The sequence below is a fragment of the Vitis riparia genome, chromosome 15 (genome assembly GCF_004353265.1).
Source record: "Vitis riparia cultivar Riparia Gloire de Montpellier isolate 1030 chromosome 15, EGFV_Vit.rip_1.0, whole genome shotgun sequence".
In the NCBI taxonomy this organism is placed as follows: domain Eukaryota; kingdom Viridiplantae; phylum Streptophyta; class Magnoliopsida; order Vitales; family Vitaceae; genus Vitis; species Vitis riparia.
Window position 1 is genome coordinate 4,668,927 of NC_048445.1, and position 19,442 is coordinate 4,688,368.

Below are 19,442 nucleotides of genomic sequence, written 5' to 3' on the forward strand. Positions count from 1 at the left end.
GGAATTCTGCAAGCCTGCAGTACAATGAAAGAATGAATTCTGCTACTTGAAGGCTAAAAAAGAATCGAGTGGAAAGCTCAAGGAAGGGAAAAACCTTAGATTAACGAACATCATTCCTTGAAGCAAATTACAAAAACATCTTGTGCTCAAACTGAGTTGCACAAGAATATTCAAACATTAAAAGTAGTGGCATCATACCAATTGGATCGAGTTTTCTCTGCATGCTGAAATCCATAAAGCCTTCCATGCTATCACAAGCCTTCTCTACCTGTTAACAATTTTAGAAATCACATAAACACGATGACAATGCAACACAAAATATTGTTATATAGAGTAACACTCAGGTTCAAAAAATAAAAAGGGCCAAGCAAACAAACAAACATGACCAGATTTTACCTTGGGGCATGGGCAATTTTGCGAAAAGTCCAAGTTATTACCCGTTTGGAACGTCAAGAACCCGATATTCGTGTCCTGTACCCTGTTATAAATCAAACACCACAAGAACAGAGCATGATTGACCAGGCAGGTGACCATGGAGGCATATTATTGGTTTATATTAAGTCCATCCCCATTAAGGCTATCTAATGCATTATTGACTGTGGAATGCATTCTACTAATGTCATATGCATGAAAAAATATCAGCAATCTTCAATGTGATACAGCCTCATCTAATGAAATAAAGTTTGCCAGCCGAAAAAGGAAAGCAAGCGCAGTTATGGATAGGTTGACCCACATGTGGTTGTTTCTTTGTAAACCTTCTTCTGGGCTCTCAGCTCGTACATTTCTAGCTTCAGGCCTCCGAAGCATTTCTCCTATCCCAAGCCAGTTGTTCACCTGTAGAAGAAAGCATGCCTTCTATGAGTTCAAGTTCCCAAGTGTTTGTAACATTTTTAAAAGAAAGCAAAGTACAGTTGGTACCCGAAAGGAGAGTGGTGGGAATGACACAAAAGCTTCTCTTTGGCTGACACAAAACTCCCAAGACAATATCTACAATAACAATATGAAGTCAAGGTATTAGAACTCACAATTACATACCAATCACACATACAGCATACCCTTATAAAATATGACACTATACCTTCCATTGATCAGTAATTCCAATTCGAAGTAGTCCCTCATGAACAACACTTTCTCGTCCATATATGCTTCGTTGAGTTGCTTTTGGACACAGCAAAATTGTTAAACCAGGCACTGTTTTATGTTCCTCTGCCACGCCCATATCCAGTCGTTCACCCTCCATTATCTCAAATTTGACTCTAAGTCTCTCCGGGAGCTCTTCAAAACTCACCTCTATTAGTGGAAAGACAAGAAACAAATCATATACTTGAAGTGACATCAAACTAAACCAATTCCAATCAACATATATATATACATGGTTTAAAATTCTAACTACACAAATTGGTTACAATTTACAGAAGAAATTAACAAATGCTTACCAAAGACTCTTTCTGGTTTCCAACCACAAAGACCACACCGCTTTGTATCATCCCAGAAACATATTCCATTATCGTTGCACTTTGATAGGCACAACCTCTCCTTAGCTTTCGAGTCATAGTATTTTGCTACATATTGCCTCCAAAATCCAATGCTATTGTTCTATAAATACACACAACAACAACCATGTTAAATACATAATATGTGAATGATGAGTTGGTGAATTTTCTTTCATTTTTTCTTTCCTTCTACTTTTCCTTTGTATTTTTTTTCCCTCAAATTTTCCGGGAACCAAACATAACCTAAGAGTTCACCCCTTTTCTCCTTTTTCTTTTGGAAACAAAAATATTGTTTCGCAATGGGAAAAAGATTTTTAATAGTTTTTCTTTTTCATTTTTTTTAAATTTATTGTCTTTCCAGTTAATTTCATAGTGAATAATAAATAAATCAAAATACAACGGAACTCAACCGTATAGATATAATTTGCTCTAAGTCCAAAGAGGTATCACAGTTTTAAAACCCCGTCATCTACGTATATTTAGTACTAAGAACTTTTTTTCTTATTATTCGATGTGGGACATCACATCTCATATATAATATAACTCGGAATTCAAAGGGATGGATTTGAGTTAACATCACTTGATTAATGATGTTTTTTCTATAAATATAAAAAATTACGATTCAACAAAAAAATGAATTAAAACTTATATTATATCAAGAAACATAAGACGAATAATGGATTCTGTGTTACATAAATATTGAATATAATCCAAAGCAAAATTGTGTAGAAATGAACCATATATAAACTCACCTGTGGCTTTGCCCATTGATAGTGCATGACCTCCATCAGAAAATCTGAGTACGAATGTCCCTGATTTCGCTGCATGTTACTTTGCCTCATATACTGCTGCATCATCTGTGGGCTGCGTTGCTGTTGGGGCTGTGGCTGGGGCCACTGCCTTTGCTGCATGGGCTGTGGCGACAACCGCCGCTGCTGCAGCAGCAACTGATTTTGCTGCATCTGTCGCAACTGTTCCTGCCGCTGTAACAGCAACTGATTTTGCTGCATTTGTCGCAACTGTTCCTGCTGCTGCAGCAGCAGCAACTGATTTTGCTGCATCTGTCGCAACTGATCCTGCTGCTGCTGCAGCAGCAACCGATTTTGCGGAATTTGCGGCGCGTATTGCGGCTGGAGTAAAATATCTTGTTGCGCGGATTTAGATTTCTTGGTTCTTCGCTTTCTTCCTGAATTATTGGAGGAGTTGGGTAAGGGCGGAATGCCAGTAGTGACGGAAACCCGGTTTGATTCTGAGGGTCTTTTCAGGTTCTGCTGCTGGGCCGGCTGCGTCGGGGCTACATTATTGTTTGATTCAGGGGAGGGACGAGGTGGTAACGGAGAAGGTGGGGGATTGTCGGGGTTCTGTTGGAAGTGGTGAGGATTCGTCTCCATATCGAGGAAGAAGAGAAAAAGACTGAAACTTTCAAGCTCGTTGCAGAAGCATCGTCACCCGAAAAACTGATTTCATAGATCAGATTGACAAGGAATGCAAAAACATTATTTTAAAAATAAAAAAAAATCTACTTTGATCGACGATGAAGAAAATTAGAGAACTCAAACCTAAATTATTTGATTTGGTCGGCAAGATTAACACTATTTGGAACCAAAAAAAAAAAAAGTATAAAGCATGAAATTTGAATTTATTTTTCTCACATTTTCAAATTTTCTCAACAAACAAACAAACAAACGGGAAGGAAAATAAAACAAAATTTAGATAAGACTTAAGAGAAACTAACCTCTAAAGATATAAGACTTGGTTTACTAAAATTTTGGAAGAACGAAACTCTTATATATGTGTAAGTTTAGGGAAGGGGAGTTACTGAATGTGGCGGGTAGAAGACCAAATAGAAACTTGATGTAGGGACACATGTCAGGCCCTTATTGGATTTAATTTTTGATGTGATTATTTGTTTTAGTGGAATAATAAGTTGATTTTGAATCCAAATTCTAATGTAGTTGTTGTCATTTATAAGCATTTAGACTTCCAATTCACAAAAACTGTTTCATATTTTTAATTTTATTTGCCTTTTTTTAATAAAAAAAAAAATACATAATATGCCACGTGAAAAGACCGTTTATGCCAAAGACTGATTATGAATTCTTTAAATTATTTTGAAAAAATATTAAAATAATTTTTTCTTAACTGTGATGAATTATTTAAATGACAGTTCAACGGGAAGAATAATTTTACTTTTAATTTAATTTTTGACTTAAAAATTGCTTAAGAACATCACTTGACTTAAAAGAAAAAAAAAGGTTATTTTCTTTTGTTTGGATATCGTGAAAAGAAGGAAGAAAAAAAATGAAGTAATATTTTAAATTTATCAAATTCTCCAACATTCATTTCAAATACTTATATAACATAAACTTAACTTTGGAGTATTAATATAACTGAAAATCACTAAAATCATAAATCAGAAATTATAAAAAAAGGAAAAAATGATTAATTATTTAAATTATAATCAATTCAACTTAACAAAACACTAAATCAATATCCATATCAATCCAAGAACAAAATCGAGATAGAAAACGCAGACCTAAATTATTTGACTTGTTTGGCAAGGTTTTAATCATTTGGAACAAAGGCGGAATAAAATATAAAATATAAAATTATTTAATTTTCATTATTGCAAATTTTCTCATCAAACAAACGAACGGAAAGAAAAATGGAAGAAAATTTAGATAAGAAAACTGTTAGCGCCGTCAGCAGGAATGACTAAGGATGTCAACATTCTCCAAAAGCCGATCATTTATGGGTAGCAAAGACTACTTTATCTATGAATATTAAAATACTTTGTGTATTAAAATTTTGGAAGAATGAAGTTGGGCAGGAGGAGAGTTACCGGGTGTGACAGGTGAGAGACAGTATAGAAATCGTTTGGAAATTTGGATAAGCTGGTCTACAGGGACAAGCTAGTAGACTCGGATTGCATTTAAATTTGAATGTATTTTAAATTTATAAAAAATTTAAAAACAATCCCAACGGATGGATGATTTTTTAACTTTTTACTTAAAATAATTTACTTTCCAATTTTAAGTTATTTATTTTAAACTTTTTATTCATTTATTAATTATTTTTCAAATTTTGTATCGAATAGCAAAAATAAAATATTTTAACTTTATTATCATAGTAAAATTAATTTATTGACTTTTTCTTTTTACTTTTTAATACTTAATAAAAATAAATTATTAAAAAAATAAACAAAAGAATACTTAATACTATTAAACGCTATTTTATTTGCATTTTGTTTTAAATTCCATTTAGAATTAAGTAAAAAAGAAAAACAAAAGTTATATTATACTAACCCTAAATTCATACTTTTGTTACTGATTCTTAATCAAATCCTCGATCCCTTCCACCTTTAACCATATATTTTCAGCTTTTACCTTTTCTTTCTCCCCCACACACTAGGGAAATAGGATGATGGTCGGAAACTGGCCTTGGCAACAATTGTGGAGCTACACCTAAAAAATGGTCCCCCAATCAACAGAGAATACAAAACAATCTAACCGTTATCCACCAAATCAAGTGAAAGCACCACCTCCTAGACACAGATCCACCAAATCAAACTCATCTATGAAACCCAAAAACTCCTTCATCGTTGAAGACATCCAACTATAATTCCCTTTTTCAACTAAAAGGCATACCACATTGAAGTCACCTCCTAAGCACCAGGGCTCTAACTGAGACGAACTCCTCCCACATCTCCCTTCTCTCTGTAATTGCGGCCAAGGAAGAGAAATGGAGAAGGAACCCACTTCCATGCTCAACTGCTCCAAAACCTTGGAGTCCCCACATGAACAAGATTCCTCCCGTTATCCCCTTAGTGTCCAAAGGAGCCCACTCTAGGTTCCTCTCCATCCCCAAGCTTCTCACAAGTCACAACCCCTACAGTCATGTCACATACTAGTTTGGTTTCCTGGAAACAGACCAGATTCGGCCTCTTCTACACTTGCAAAAATATTTGCTTAACTTCCTTTTATCTGGATCATGCATACCTTCCTCACAAAATAGCTCCTTCGTTATTTTTTATTTAGTTTACATTATTTTAGCCCAATTAATTAATTCGCCTACATTTGCAAAGGAGACTGTATATTCTAAAAGTAATAGATGAGTATATGCCAACCTGAAACTACCAATCAAATCAATCTCTGTGCGCTCACATTGAATTCCAGAAACAATTCATTTATTCACTGATCGAAGCAGAAAACCCAGTAACAGTCTCCATTCTCCTGGAATGTAAAAACCCAGTAACAAGTGAAATCCATTGGAATTATTGCATGAGAGAAAAACAATGGGCTGGGTAACAACACCTGCTAATAGTGAAATATGATAACAAAGGAGTTTTTGCTTGTATATTATTACTACTGGAGAGGGGAAGCAGAATAATCAACTGTGATAACAGAGGTGATACATTTAGGATAAATTCCAATGTGTCCCAACTAATTCGGAAATTGACACCAACCATTGACACCTACCAGAGCACTGATTATTTAATGACAATGAAGCCTGCTTCCTGCAGATTTGGCTTTAATCCTTCAGGATGTCTTGGATTTTGGTGGTGAGGGAAGCAGCTGCATAACAGAAACACAAGTAGTCTTATTAGCAAAAAGCCCCAAAAATTTTCATTCTCACCCATGATTTGCAATGAAAATTAAAAGCCTAATGCTACCCCACAGCCCCATCCATTTTCTAGGAAAAGTAGGATGAGTGAAAAGGTTATCGTGCCTTGCTTTTCCCCACTTAAAATACATTGTTGAATCCATCTTTTTCATTTTGAGATTTTATTTTTTTAATTGAGCTTTATGCATTTTTTTTGTCTACTGATATCATATTTAATACACTGACTATGCAATACCTAATCAGAATTAAAGTAAAGGGGGTATTATATAAAGATTAGTGGCATAGGACTGGCAAGCACCTGATAGCAAGAGATGAGGGAGCTAACAAATCCGAAGCCCCCTGTCACACGAGGAGTAACTTTCTTTGGTGCCAATTGAAGCAGCCCCACAGCAACCACTGTATCCATAACTGCTTTAACTAAGGCCAGTGACCGAGCATTTGATTTTTCGACTTTACTGCGGTACTGCTCATTCTGGTGTCATAATACCAAGACCATAGATGATCAATGCACAATAGAAGTGGAAGGAAGGAAGGAAAAACTTTTCTAGTCTACCAACCATAAGAGCATACAGTAAACATACTTGATATTTATCACTACCCTTAAGCTCCTTCTCTAACTTCTTCATTGATGCAGAAAGCCTTCCAAGTTCCCCAAGCTGAAATAAAGAGGGGGGAGGGGGAACACATCAAAATAAAATATCAAAAACTAGTAAAAGAAATCAGGGAGAAAAATTAGCATATACAAGTTTAATTGTTGAGAAAAGTTTGAAAACAACAAACCTCAACCAAGGTTGCGCAAATTGATGAACCCATCCAACAGAAAAGAGATATCCTGCCAATTTGCTCAGCTCGTTCTTTGTTCTAGTTACAATCAACAAATGCTTCAAGTTTCTTCTGGAGAATATTTCTCACAGAAACCAATTTAAAGAATGTATGAAATTAGCTAAGCGAGGTGCAAAACGAACCTTATAGATGCCTGACCTACCAAGCCACACGATTTGATCAAGAAACAAGAAAGTGGATAATAACGCATTTTTGGACTTTCGCAACAAACACAATGTTTAGAAAGACACAAAAAGAATCAGAAGATTGTTAAAGAAACATTTAATCAGCAAAAATTTACCTTTCCCAACAAAACAAGTGGAAGAGGAGTCCCTTGAGGAGCTGGACTAATAAGAGCGTGTAGGTCATTGACAAACTGCAATCAGAAGGACGAAACATAAAACGTTAGAATAATAATGATTTAATGCAAGTTCAACATCAGATTTTTTTTTAATGCACTAAGGGTGCCCCCTATGCTCATGTATACAATGGAGAAGCCAACAGAAACAGGAGACAAGGGTAATATATATATATATGTATACACACACACATGTATATAGATCAAAGTTTTACACCACAATGTACGGTATCACCCAACCTTAAAAAGACGGAAAACTTTCCGTGCCAAGCTGGTTGATTTGTCGACATTTTGGGCAGTACCAGGCTGTCCATCACTCAAAAATTTCGAACCATATTGTATTGCCCTGCATATCTTGTCCCTAGCTTCAGCTTTGTTCAAATACAAAATTACAAGACCGAGTTCTGCTCGAGTTGCATCCAGAGTACTCATCTTCTAACCTAAATTCACCTGCTAAGTCAAAACATCAGCCTTCATTTCAAGAGAAAAGCAAAAAAATAACATAATGAGGTTATAATGTCACATTAAACAAACAAAATACACATGTAGAAAAAATTACATTGACCAAAGCAACAACAGTAAAAAATTAAAATAAGAACCAAATGAAAAATCATGCTTTCTCGCCAATAAATAAAATGATATTTATTGTCCAAATCAAATGAAGCTAGCACGAAGTCAACTTGTTGCCAAAATCAGATATACAATCAAAGCTACTCTTAAGAGTAAGCAATAGTTCCATGCAATTCAAACTGCAGCATTAGACAAAGCAGGGTACAGAAAAAATGCTAATAGCCTAGTTATTTATGGTCCAAATAACATATTCCAAATCATGGTTTACTCCCATTCCCACAACATAACTAACAATCAAAAGAATCACTCTCCTTCACAATCATTTTGAGAAGTAAAATATATCAAAAGTAACAAATTGAAATATAATAGAACAGACAGTTGCATTTTAAATAAAATGTTTTATTAATCCACTTTTTACTAATGGAAAAAGCAAACTGATCTTTTATTTGAGATTGTTTATTGTATTCTAAATAAATACTCTAAATGAACCTACTCCATCATGCCACATTTCAGTGTACTGGTGCAACACACACCACATTGATCCATTTTCTAGATCAAACTCAGCTATTCATGAAAACTTGAAGTAAATAGAAGTTTGCCAAAGTACAAATATACCATCATACATGAGCACGATGTTCAAGCTATCTGCAATTTTACTCTCTCCAACATTGCCCCCAAAGATTGACAACAAATCAATGAAATTGACTATTACCCAACTCAGAAAATCCTTAAATCCCAACTATTTCAGCTTGGATACACAAATCCCCCATTGCCATTTGGCTCTGCTAAAGGCATACTCCGTTAAATCAAATGAAATCATGTGTTTTCTCCCCATGTTAACTTATGCTGTTCTTGGGCTTCCTCTACTCTCATCCCTCCTTCAATCTAAATCAAACCACTTTTTTTTATTGGTGCATCAGACGGTCTCCAATGCAAATGACCACATCATGTTAGATACTTTCCCGCATCATTACCTTGAATTGATCCCACCTCTTAACTCCTTCAGAATCCGATTGTTACTTATTCCACCTTTTCTAGTATTACCACTCAAACATGTTCAATTAGCAAACATCATCTCAACAACCCTCGTTTTTTCTAGGTATCATGCTAATTCGCAAGGAAAACATATTACTCATCTCAGTTCAATTCAGAATCTTAGAATTTAAAAAAATAATAATAATAAAAAGGAGGAACCCAGACACCGTCACTTTGTTCAAAGACAAACTGAAACAGCAACATAGGAGAAAACACAAATATTAAATAAAAAAATAAAAAATAAAAATAAAAATAAAAGAAAGAAGAAGAAGAAAATTTTCAACAAAAACCCTGTCTCAAGCCGCCACCACTCTCTTTCATCGTAAGTGAAGGAATTTAAATTTTAACTCTCAGCCATTTCATCATTCAACCCTTCTCAACCGCTAATACAACAGTTGGGCTTAGATGATTAACCTTTTTTTTTTCTCAAAACCAACACAAAATAAAACACAAGACCCCAAAATTTAATTTCAATTTCATCTCTTCCATTTTCCCAGCATCCAAACAGCAGCCAAAAATATAACAGTAAAATTGACGAATGCATCAATTTATGCAAAACTTAATCAGCCAATTCCACCTGAAATGAAGAAAACCAATCAAATAATCAAATCTTTCACACAAGGATTACCCCAAAATAAAAATGAACAACATCAAATCCTATTCACGACAGATTCAAAAACAGACAACGATGGCAAAAGGATCGCTTTTCATGCACACCTGATGATAAAAAAATTAGGGTTCGAAAGAATTCCCAAAACGCAGAAAAAGAGAAATAGAGAAAGAATCGTAGAGAAAGGGATTTAAGAGAGAGAGAGAGAGAGAGAGAGAGAGGAGTACCGAAAAGAGTGCCTAGATGATGCCTCGAAAGCCACAACCAGAGAGAGCCTCAGGTCTCAGCTAAGCACTTGTCTGTCTCTTCACAGACTCTTCCTCCTTTCTTTGATAGACCCTGATAAGGGCGTGTTTGGTCCTCTCTTTTTTCCCGATACAAAACAAACACAAATTCCATAATTCATTTTAAGGAAAAATTTATATATACTTTAATTGCCTTTGGGGTCTGGTTGGTTGCGAGAGTACTCAGGTCACCACCATGACTATTGAGTCCAGATCATATCGCATATGGATAAACATCACACGTCAGCCTAGTCTCATCCTGCGGCCTGCACTTCTTATTATCACCACCATCTAATTCAATCCGACGGTCAGAAGAGAATGCTAGAATACTTTATGGTGTATTTTTTTATAATAAGTAGTTTACCTCTTGTTTGGAAGTTCGAGCCAAATCAGTTACGCTTACACGTGCCCTGGCCCATTGGATGCAACCACAATTAATATTATATTTGATTTTATTACGGAAAAAAAAAAATATATATATATATATATATATATATATATAAAATCTAAATAATTAAAAAATTATGATTTTTTAATTATTTAGATTTTATATAAAAATTTAAAAAATAATAAAATAAGTTTAAAACAATATATAATATTTTTTTTTTCTTTCAACTTTTTTTATTATTTTTTTGTTTTAAAATTTAAAATAAGTAAAATAAATTAATTAAAATGGATAAAATAATCATCGAATTTAACCATTATCGTGTTTTTGTACGAAGAGTAACCCATTTTTTATATGAATATTTTTTACTATGTATTTACATGTCTATTTAAAAAATAAAAAATAAAGGGTCAAATTTCTAAAATTAGTTTTTCAATAACCCTTTTAATCAAATAACCCATATAATAATTCTTAGTTTTAAATACAAGAAAACAAAAATCTAACTTTTCATGCAAAATTTTTATTGTTTGAAGGCATTTTCTTAGTATTTGCATATCTCCAATTTTTGTTTTTGAAAAAGTATTAAATGTTTGGAAACTTCTAAAAAATACTTTTAAAAATATAAAAAATCACTTTTAATGTTATCTTTCTTTTTAACATTTTTTATACTTGAAAAATTAAAAAAAAAAATTATGTATTAGAAATATTAAAAACACTTCTAAGAATCATTATCAAATGGATGGACTCTTAAAATATGTTTGAAAGTAATTATAAAAAATATTTTTAATATTTTTAATACTTAAATGATGAAAATTTTCAAGTATAGTGTTTCCAAAAATCACTATCCTAACTAGCTCTTAATAGATGATTTTCTTAAAAACACTTCGAGTAACAACATGTTCAAACGCATTATAACTAACTAATTTTTCAATCTAAGTTGCCATTTTTTAAAAACAATATTTTTTTATAAAATTTTTATTAAATATAAAAAAACTTATTATATAAGTCAAAATAAATTCCCAACACAAAGCAACATTTTCTAAGATTTCATATTAAGTCATAAGTTATTTAAACAAAATTAATCAAACTAACATGAAAGTTGTTACTTGTTATTAAGTTTTAAAAAGGGCTTTATGCTTCTAAAATTCATCTTAAATAGACCTAAAAGTGTCTTCTAAATTTTGTCAAATATGCGATATTTTTTTTTCAATGGTATTTTTAATACTATAATATTACAATAAATTGACTTAAGATACTGTGTATATCCAAAAATATCATATCACATTACCAATGATATGCATATATTACGATATTATATTTAATGAACATGAAATTCTCAAATAATATATGCAATTTGGATATGTTATATTATAATTATATTTAGTTTGTAAAATAAATAAAATATAAAATATAAATATACATTTTTTTCAATGTCTAATATTTGCTTAAAATAAAAATTATATTGCATTTTAATATTAGATATTAAAATAATATGTAATTTTTCTTAAATTTAACATGATTAAATATTTAAAATTCATAAATAAAAATTTTAATATTATTTAATTATTCTTTTTTAACCATAAATTTAATTTTATGATAAAAATTTATTTTGCAAAATAAGTAATATAAAAAAAATTGATAATAAATAAATAAATTTATCATATACAATAATTCTTTTTTCTATTTTTAAAAACAAAAAATCATAAAAATTATTTAAGTCTTTAAAGACTTAAATGGTGTTTGTTTTTTTGTTTAATTCTAAATAAAAACTTAATGCTTAGTTAAAAAATTAGGTTGTTTATTTTTATAATATTTTATTTCTATTGAGTATTAAAAAGTAAAGAAAAATCAATATGTTATTTTTTTATTTAAAAAAATCTAAATATTTTGGCTTTTTGTAAAAAGTTTATAATAAGTCATAAACAAATAAAAAAATCAAACAACTTAAATTCGAAAACAAATTGCTTTCAGGAAAAAGTAAAAAAAACAAACGATCACCTAACTCTAAAAAGATGATAATTTTCTAAAACTGTTTTAAAAATTGAGATATAAAATTTTAAAAATTTTAAAGACATAATAACATAACTTAGTATAAGAGTTATTATATTTTATATAGAAATTATTATTATTATTTATTTTTATAAACAAAAACCCACAAAATATCCCAACAAAACACATTATTTGATTCTAGAACCCTGGGAAAATGAACCATTCCATACCTGAATGCTGCATAACAAACACTATCTTCAATGACATCATGTTGGTTTTTCAGCTCACTGCTGATATTTGGCTGCATAGGAGGAAAATGGAAATCTAAAAACTTCATCACCATTTCCAGAGTATGAGGAAATTGTAGAGAGCTTCAGATTCAAACCATTCAGATGGGTTTGAGTAAGAGATCATCACAGTTACAAGGGAAAAAAAAAATGAAATGAAATGATGTCATTCATGGCTTACCAGAATACTACTCATCCAAGAAGCTTAGAAAAGAATACTGTGGAATGATTTAATCTGCTTTAACCTCCAAAACCCACCAAACTAAAACTAATAACATATCCATGTTTTGACAATCCTCAACAACCAACCGTCCCCAGTTCGTCTTATCTCTGCTACGAAACAATTGATGAATTCATGAGAAGATAAGAACACTGTCAGCTCGAAATCAGCATGGAGATGCAAAGACAATGGTTACGAGACCCAACCATCAGTTCCAGACCTCATGGCTTATGTTGTTTGCCATTTTCGAATTCTTCTAATCCTTACCATAAATTTTTGGTTTCTAAGCAAATGAAATGGCTGTTGTCTACTTAGTGGGAAAGTTGGAGACTATCTTTTTCTTTGATTTAAGTATCTTCTACCTAACGTCCAAGGCTGATGACTCTCTCTTTTCCTTTCTCAGGGTATTAACCTAAATGTAACAATCAAAAGAATCCAGCATTTTCAGCAAATTCAAACTCATGGTAAGAGGTAGAGAAAACATCACAGATTTTGGGAATCCAGAACTTTAAAGACACTTTCCATACCACTCCCGGGTAAGCATTCAAGACAACAACATGTATGCACATGGCAACATAACTTTCCAATAAGCAAAGACCCGAAAGTAGCATTTTGAAGGAATTAGAAATACCTTCCATTGTAGTTCTGCAGCATCAAACCCTACTTTTCAGAGACTTTGATTCCATTTCACCTACCAAAACAAAAGGACAATGGCAACATTATCAATATGGGATTGTTGGAACCGAAACTGAATAAATCCTTTCCATCTTACCTTGCAAGGGCATCTCAGAAAATGTACACAGGATGGGCACAGGAAACCGACTCACTTTCTAGCTTGAGAAACATAGGAAGCATGCAAAAAATTGTTGCTTGTTGCTCAACTGGAAACCATACACAGGGTAATTGAAATAGTACATCGATCAGAAGATAGATGTTTGATTTTATGAGAGTCCCCCAAGCAACAAAAATAAAGGAAATGAAGAGCAGAGAAACATGGAGAATATATACATATATTAGAAATGACAAGACATCGATTTCATAGATTAGCAAGCTTACGCATACTCCATATCAAATCATTAATTACTTTGTTTCATACAGACAATGAAACATTGATCATAGGAGGGGAAAAAAATACTTCATTATACAACACATTTGCATCTCTCTCTATTTTCTGGTGAACAAACTTCTCAGTTTCCCCCTTTCCAATCGCTCAAGTAGCTTCTTGGCACCAGGAATGTCCATCTCATTAAGCTTCTTGAGATACCCAATTGCTCCATATGAGATCATGAGCTTCTTACATTTCTTACTTGAAGAGAGAGCTGCGAGGCAGGAAACGGCATACTTTTTTGCAGTGTTTTGTGGACTTGGGTCAAGCAACTGGACCAAATTTGGCACACTTTTATCACCCCTCTTAACTTCTTTGCAATTCTGTGAAATGGCCACCAGGCTTGAAAGTGCTTGTGAAGCGACCTCTCTTACACTGTTTGTCTTGGCCTCCAGCATCTTCACAAGCAGAGGAATGCACCCGGCTTCACCTACCAGTTTCTTCATTTCTGTTGAGCTGCAAACCCGACAGATGGCTGATGCAGCAGCTTGCTGTGCGCCCAAGGATCCAGATTTAAGTACATGAACCAAACGGGGAAGGAAACCAAGAGAAACCAAAACTTCCATAGAAACTGAGCCCACCAAATTCCTTAATGCCCCAACTGCAGATTCTTGGGGCAAGGGACCGTCTAGGTAAGCCAACAGGCTCCGAACTCCACCCTCAGTAATAACGGACCTTCGAAGGTTTTCATTGCTTGCAGTGAGGTTCTGCAAGCATTCTGCAGCATATTCTTTAGATCCTAATAATATTCCACAATCAAGGAGATTGATCATAACCTTTATAATCCCTTCTTCAGCGAGGGTTTGTCGAACCTCTGGGACAACCGATAAATTCTTCAAGGTGCTAGCAGCTGCAGCTTGTGAGACAGAATCACTGGTTTGACAGATCTCAATCAGCGGGCGAACCCCACCATGCCCAACAATTGAACGGGCTGTTTCAGCTGACATTGATAATCTCTGGAGCGAAATTGTGGCCTTCTCTTTACCAACAGCACTACCAGACTCAACAAGCCTTATCAGAGGTGGAAGAACACCTTCCGAAACAAGCCAATTCTCACAACTCCCTGATTCTGCAAGTGAGCATATGACAGTAACTGTCTTCTCCCGGATTCGAGGGGAAGTTGCAGTGAGTAATTGAACCAAAGCAGCGATGTTGCTCCGTCCCAGAACAGCCAACACATTCTTCTCATCCTCTTTCATTACTTCAACAAGGCTGTCAAGAGCTTTATGCTTGGCCTCCAAGTGCCCGATCTGAAGGCGGGCAAGAAACTCCCTTATATTGGAATGAGTGCCAGCCTCTGGTTCTGCTGATGAACCAGCCACAGTTAAAGGTATCATAGCCTCACCGAGCACCCCAGTCTTCACCAAGAGCCCACAGTCCCGCAAATTCAAATCCAATTTCCCAATCAATCCATCAAGATCACTCTGCATCCGAAGCTTCCCTTCATATTTCTCCTTAATGCATAGCTCCGCCAATTCAATTGTTTCTTTCAAAGTCCTCAATACTGCCTGCAATTGCTCCTTACAGAGTGTGTTCTTCGAGAAGCAAGGATGGCTCGACAAGTCTGACAAGCATGATGGGATCTGCTCCAACTTCGAAATTATCATCTTCCATCTACCCAGGAACCCCTTAACCTCCCTGGAATTATCAAGAGCCACTGGAACGAGCTCTTGCGCACGAGCTAACAACTTATCTGCTGATTGGTTATCAGCCAAAAACTCATCTCCGCCATCTTCTACCATGATTTCTGTATGGGTGGGTCAAATTGATGGCTGAGGCAGAAAGAGCTGATGATATTCAGGGAAACCAAACATTCAAATGACGACCCAAATGAGAGAGGTGTAGAAAACAAGTGAATTTCCCATATAAAATCAAAAGCAGTGGAGCAGTTGCAATCATCAAAGATAAATTAAAAACCCAAAAACGATAAGAAAAGAACAATAATAAAAGACATATGGCCCAAAATCTAGAGTTCTAGAATCTTGTAAGATCAAAGAAAGCCCATTTGCTGAAAACAAGAAGCGACCAGCAATATTGAAGTACCTAAATATGCCCCACAAGTCCTGTACAAAGCTATGATCATTCCATGCATATGAAGTTTAAAAACAAATTTCAAAAATTTTAAAAAGCACAGAGGTATTTAAACCACAATAATTGCTTATGAAAGTGAGAGAATTTATTTTACAGGTAATACCAGGCCGTCCAATTAAGGAACCATCGCCCAAATACTTCTAAAAATACCAAAACACCCTTTTTACATATGAAATGAAACCATGAACGGCCATCAAATGAAGGGTATTATGGGGGACCATGGAGGGCATTTTGGTGAAGCCATTTCAAGACTGCAACTTTACTTTTCAAGAATGTGATCATAATTAATGATAGTGGAATAAGGTAAGCAAATTCACTCTACAGGGGTTGTTAACTTGGACCTGATCTAATCCAAAGGCTGAGATCTGTAGGAGAGACAAGGGTGAGATTGATTCTCAGCTGTATTCTCATTTTTTTAAGTCCATAAATAAAGCTGGTATTTCATGGAGAGAGATAGAGAGAGACTTTTCTTTGAAGAGAAGATAGGAGTCTCTATCTACAGTTGGATTCCTATGGAGTGTATTAAAATTCATCAAAATGGAGTCAATGGACCACCCCCACAAAAAATAATAAGAAATTTGAGTGCAATAAATATGAAAAATTAGTCAAAATACCTCAAATTACTTGGTCCTTCTATCACATTCAAAGCACCCAACTTTTCACAGCCACCAAACGATGCCACTCTGCTGTAAAGTAACCACAAAAACAAAACAACAAAAAACCTCCCAATGAGATAGATTTCTCTCTGTTAAGCATCCAGATGATAGTGAAATGAAAATAAGCAAAACCCTGATAGTCCAAAGAAAAGGGGGAAAAGAGGAAAAAAAAAAAGAACTTTTTTTTTTAAGCTGAAGTAGGGATCAAAGAAAGCAAAGCAAGAACAGCTTCAATGACCAACCTTTAAGCCTCAGAAACACAAGAAGCTTGTCCCTTTTTCCCCACAAAGCAAACACAATAGCTTGTTCCGCAAAACAGTATCCCTTTCTGAACACTGTAAACCCAAGAATATTTTTTTTTAGAGAACGAGAGAAACCCACAAATATTGCTAGAGAACAAGAGAAACCCACAAATATTTCTAGAGAAAATGAAGAGAGCCCAGAAACTATGTTGGTCCGTCCAAAAAATGGGAAGGAGACATTAAACGGTCAAAAACATTTAAAAACAAGAAAACAGGAAAATCTCTGATGAGAAGACATTGGCTGGCAAAACCCAGAAGGCATTCGAGCTTTAACGCTAGAAGACAGATTCAAAAGCATTTGAAACTAACCCTGGCAATCAAAATTCAAACCTTCTTCTTCTTCTCTCTCTCGCTCTAGAGCTCTCTCTCTCTCTCTATCTATCTCTCCTCTCTCAATGTGAGTAGTAGGGTCCGTCCGTGGTCAGATTCCCTCTGAAAACAGCCTATTATTTTACTGTCTCACTGGTAGAGAGAGAAAGAGAGGGCTGTAGAGAGAGACTGAGTGCTTAAATATCGAGCATGATTATGGATCAGACGGCTGTAAATCAGGTGGAGTCAGAAAACCCGACCGTTAGGATTGGGTGAAATTTGAATGTGCTTTTTTCGATCCTTTTGCGTTACCGAGGAGATGACGTGGCGGGTTCAGGCCACGTGTGATGAAAATGTACGGCACCTCCTTTTTGAAAGTTGCATCAACGGTCGATTGGGGAGCCACGTGGAAAACAACAGACATGGCAGAGAAGTAGTTGCAGGGCTGTGAATTACGGAAATGCACTTGAAGTGGTTCTAAAATCTCGAAATTGCTACTTGTGTTTTTGGAATCATTGTGACGACTCCCATATTTTGAATTTTTGAATTCTCGTATATTAATTTTTTTATATGTTTTCATTGATTGAATCAATTTTTATTGTTTTTGTTTCCATTCATTCAACGTTTTTCAATGATAGTGAATGATGAAAAAGGATTCGGAATAATAATGATTTCAATATTTTAAATTTTTTAAAATAATTAATTTCTTTTATAATTTGTTGCCTTATATTAAAAAAAAAGAAAAAAAAAGAAAAGTTGAAGTGTAAATATCAAGCAACTCATTTTAAAATAATTATAATTAAAATGATTTTTTATTCATAACATTCAATAATATCTTTTGTTTTTAAAATCATAAACTTTTATATAAAAATAGAAATTTTAAAATTTTGAGGTTGTAAAGTTGATAAAATCATTATTTTTTATGTTATTATTTTTAAAAAAAATTTAAAAAAATATATCCAAAAAAGACATTTAGAATTTTAATATAAAATTTTAAAAATACTTTCATAATAATTTTAAAAGCCACCTATCAAATAAATTTAAAAATTATTTCTTTATGTTTTTAAATTTTGTTAAATATCTAAATTTTATTTTAAAAAAAAAAACACTTTTAGAAACTAAAAAATGTTTCTAATCATTTTCATAAAGGTCTTGCTTGAAAAACATAAAATAGAACTCAAGTTTATAAAATACAAATTTCAAACAATCATTTAAAAATAATAGATATTTCATATATTTTTTGTTGTATTATTTTTTATGCGGATACTACTTTTTACCATCTTAAATAATATTTTTGATCAACAAATATATAAAACTTAAATTATTTTTAAAGAATTCTTATTTTATAATTGTTTATAAACATAAAAACATATATTTTTTCAATTTCACAAAATCAATCCAATCCAATGAATCGATTAACTCTAAGACCAAACAAAATTCAGGGGTGTCAAATTTTTTTTTACCCACCAAAAACGTGGCATATGTTGCCAAAGCTGGTAATTATTGAGGATTAAAGTAAAAAATAAAAATAAATTACCTCTTTGATTTAGAGCCCAACCCAAAAGCCCATGAATGGAGAGGAGATGGATGAGATGAATCAATTTATTAGTGGGACATATTGGGTCTCACAATCCAAATAATAATTGAAATTGGTATTAAGTACCCATCAAATTATGTCAATTTTTTTTTTTTTTTTTTTTTTGCCTTATTTTTGTCGGATCTCGAACTCCCCGCCACTTTTCTCCTTTTCTTTTTATATGTACAAACTAACACGTCGGTGATGCTAATTTCAGTGTTAACAAAAACCATAGGTTGAAGTTCAACTCAAACATTAGCCATTGGGAGGGGGTTTGACTTGTCCCACGTTAGTAAAATTCGACATAATTTGAGAATGATGGATTTGAAATGGGGGCGTAAGGGAGGTAATCAAGATGCATGGGCGTGGGGGTGCAGAAGGCCAAAGGCTAAAAGCCTAAAAGGCTTAAAGCTTAAAGCGTAAAGCTTTTGCCTTTGGCTTCACGCAGCCAGGCTGTGAGGCTGTCGGCAGCGCCTCTGCATACGAACCCAAAAAGGTCGTTGGGTTTTCAATATCATTTCATTGATATTTTCACGTTTTGGTCTTTTCTTGTTTCCTCTCTTCTCCCTTGGATTCTCGCTACATTTTGTCTCTATGCGCCTTTAAATGGAACAAAAATTGACCTTTCTCTACCTTTTTTGAGTCATGGATGAAACACCTCTGTTTTTTTCCAAAAATCCAAAAGGAACAGAAAAATTATTGTGTAAATTCAAATGTTCAAAAAAGG

The 19,442-nt window shown here is 33.8% G+C and overlaps 3 protein-coding genes and 1 long non-coding RNA gene across 8 annotated transcripts in view; all 4 read right to left on the reverse strand.

Annotated features, from left to right (window-relative positions):
- The window catches only part of LOC117932257 (probable transcriptional regulator SLK2), a 6,981-nt gene extending 1,288 nt beyond the window's left edge, over positions 1–5,693 (reverse strand). Inside the window, exons 1-9 of the mRNA XM_034853406.1 lie at positions 5,620–5,693; positions 2,246–2,950; positions 1,437–1,596; positions 1,079–1,290; positions 919–987; positions 734–834; positions 397–478; positions 199–268; positions 1–14 (exon numbers count right to left, since the gene is read on the reverse strand). The exon at positions 1–14 is cut by the window's left edge and continues 1,288 nt beyond it. Coding sequence (XP_034709297.1) covers positions 1–14; positions 199–268; positions 397–478; positions 734–834; positions 919–987; positions 1,079–1,290; positions 1,437–1,596; positions 2,246–2,884 — 1,347 coding nt within the window. The 5' untranslated portion in view covers positions 2,885–2,950; positions 5,620–5,693. The remainder of the gene's footprint in view (positions 15–198; positions 269–396; positions 479–733; positions 835–918; positions 988–1,078; positions 1,291–1,436; positions 1,597–2,245; positions 2,951–5,619) is intronic.
- A 108-nt stretch (positions 5,694–5,801) lies between these two features.
- LOC117932261 (peroxisomal membrane protein 11C) lies at positions 5,802–9,882 on the reverse strand. Its single transcript, XM_034853416.1, has 8 exons — positions 9,739–9,882; positions 7,537–7,746; positions 7,240–7,314; positions 7,082–7,156; positions 6,897–6,977; positions 6,698–6,772; positions 6,415–6,588; positions 5,802–6,067 (listed from the first exon to the last, which is right to left on the reverse strand). Exons 2-8 carry the CDS (start codon positions 7,726–7,728, stop codon positions 6,032–6,034), a joined length of 708 nt encoding a protein of 235 aa, XP_034709307.1. The 5' UTR covers positions 7,729–7,746; positions 9,739–9,882; the 3' UTR covers positions 5,802–6,031.
- Positions 9,883–12,376: 2,494 nt separating this feature from the next.
- LOC117932262 lies at positions 12,377–13,415 on the reverse strand. The gene is made up of 2 exons (XR_004654126.1): positions 12,638–13,415; positions 12,377–12,470 (listed from the first exon to the last, which is right to left on the reverse strand). It is a non-coding gene; the product is annotated as an uncharacterized LOC117932262 (long non-coding RNA).
- A 255-nt stretch (positions 13,416–13,670) lies between these two features.
- LOC117932259 (vacuolar protein 8) lies at positions 13,671–17,195 on the reverse strand. 5 transcript variants are annotated; one of them, XM_034853410.1, is made up of 4 exons: positions 17,140–17,195; positions 16,771–16,863; positions 16,487–16,555; positions 13,671–15,553 (listed from the first exon to the last, which is right to left on the reverse strand). In XM_034853410.1, the coding sequence occupies exon 4, from the start codon at positions 15,521–15,523 to the stop codon at positions 13,841–13,843; it is 1,683 nt and encodes a 560-aa protein (XP_034709301.1). In that variant the 5' UTR covers positions 15,524–15,553; positions 16,487–16,555; positions 16,771–16,863; positions 17,140–17,195; the 3' UTR covers positions 13,671–13,840. The 5 variants fall into 5 exon arrangements, with proteins under 5 accessions (XP_034709301.1, XP_034709299.1, XP_034709300.1 ...); XM_034853408.1 differs by having other exon boundaries at positions 13,671–15,568; XM_034853409.1 differs by having other exon boundaries at positions 16,487–16,558.
- Positions 17,196–19,442: the final 2,247 nt, after the last annotated feature.

What these genes read in the sequence shown, in the direction of transcription:
- LOC117932261 (XM_034853416.1), bottom strand. Translation starts at nt 7,728, where the DNA reads ATGAGTACTCTGGATGCAACTCGAGCAGAACTCGGTCTTGTAATTTTG. An exon ending in CACTTGTTTTGTTGGGAAAG is followed by an intron (nt 7,157 to 7,239) that starts GTAAATTTTTGC and finishes TTGTTGCGAAAG; the next exon opens with TCCAAAAATGCGTTATTATC. An exon ending in TTTGCGCAACCTTGGTTGAG is followed by an intron (nt 6,773 to 6,896) that starts GTTTGTTGTTTT and finishes TCTTTATTTCAG; the next exon opens with CTTGGGGAACTTGGAAGGCT.
- LOC117932259 (XM_034853410.1), bottom strand. Translation starts at nt 15,523, where the DNA reads ATGGTAGAAGATGGCGGAGATGAGTTTTTGGCTGATAACCAATCAGCA.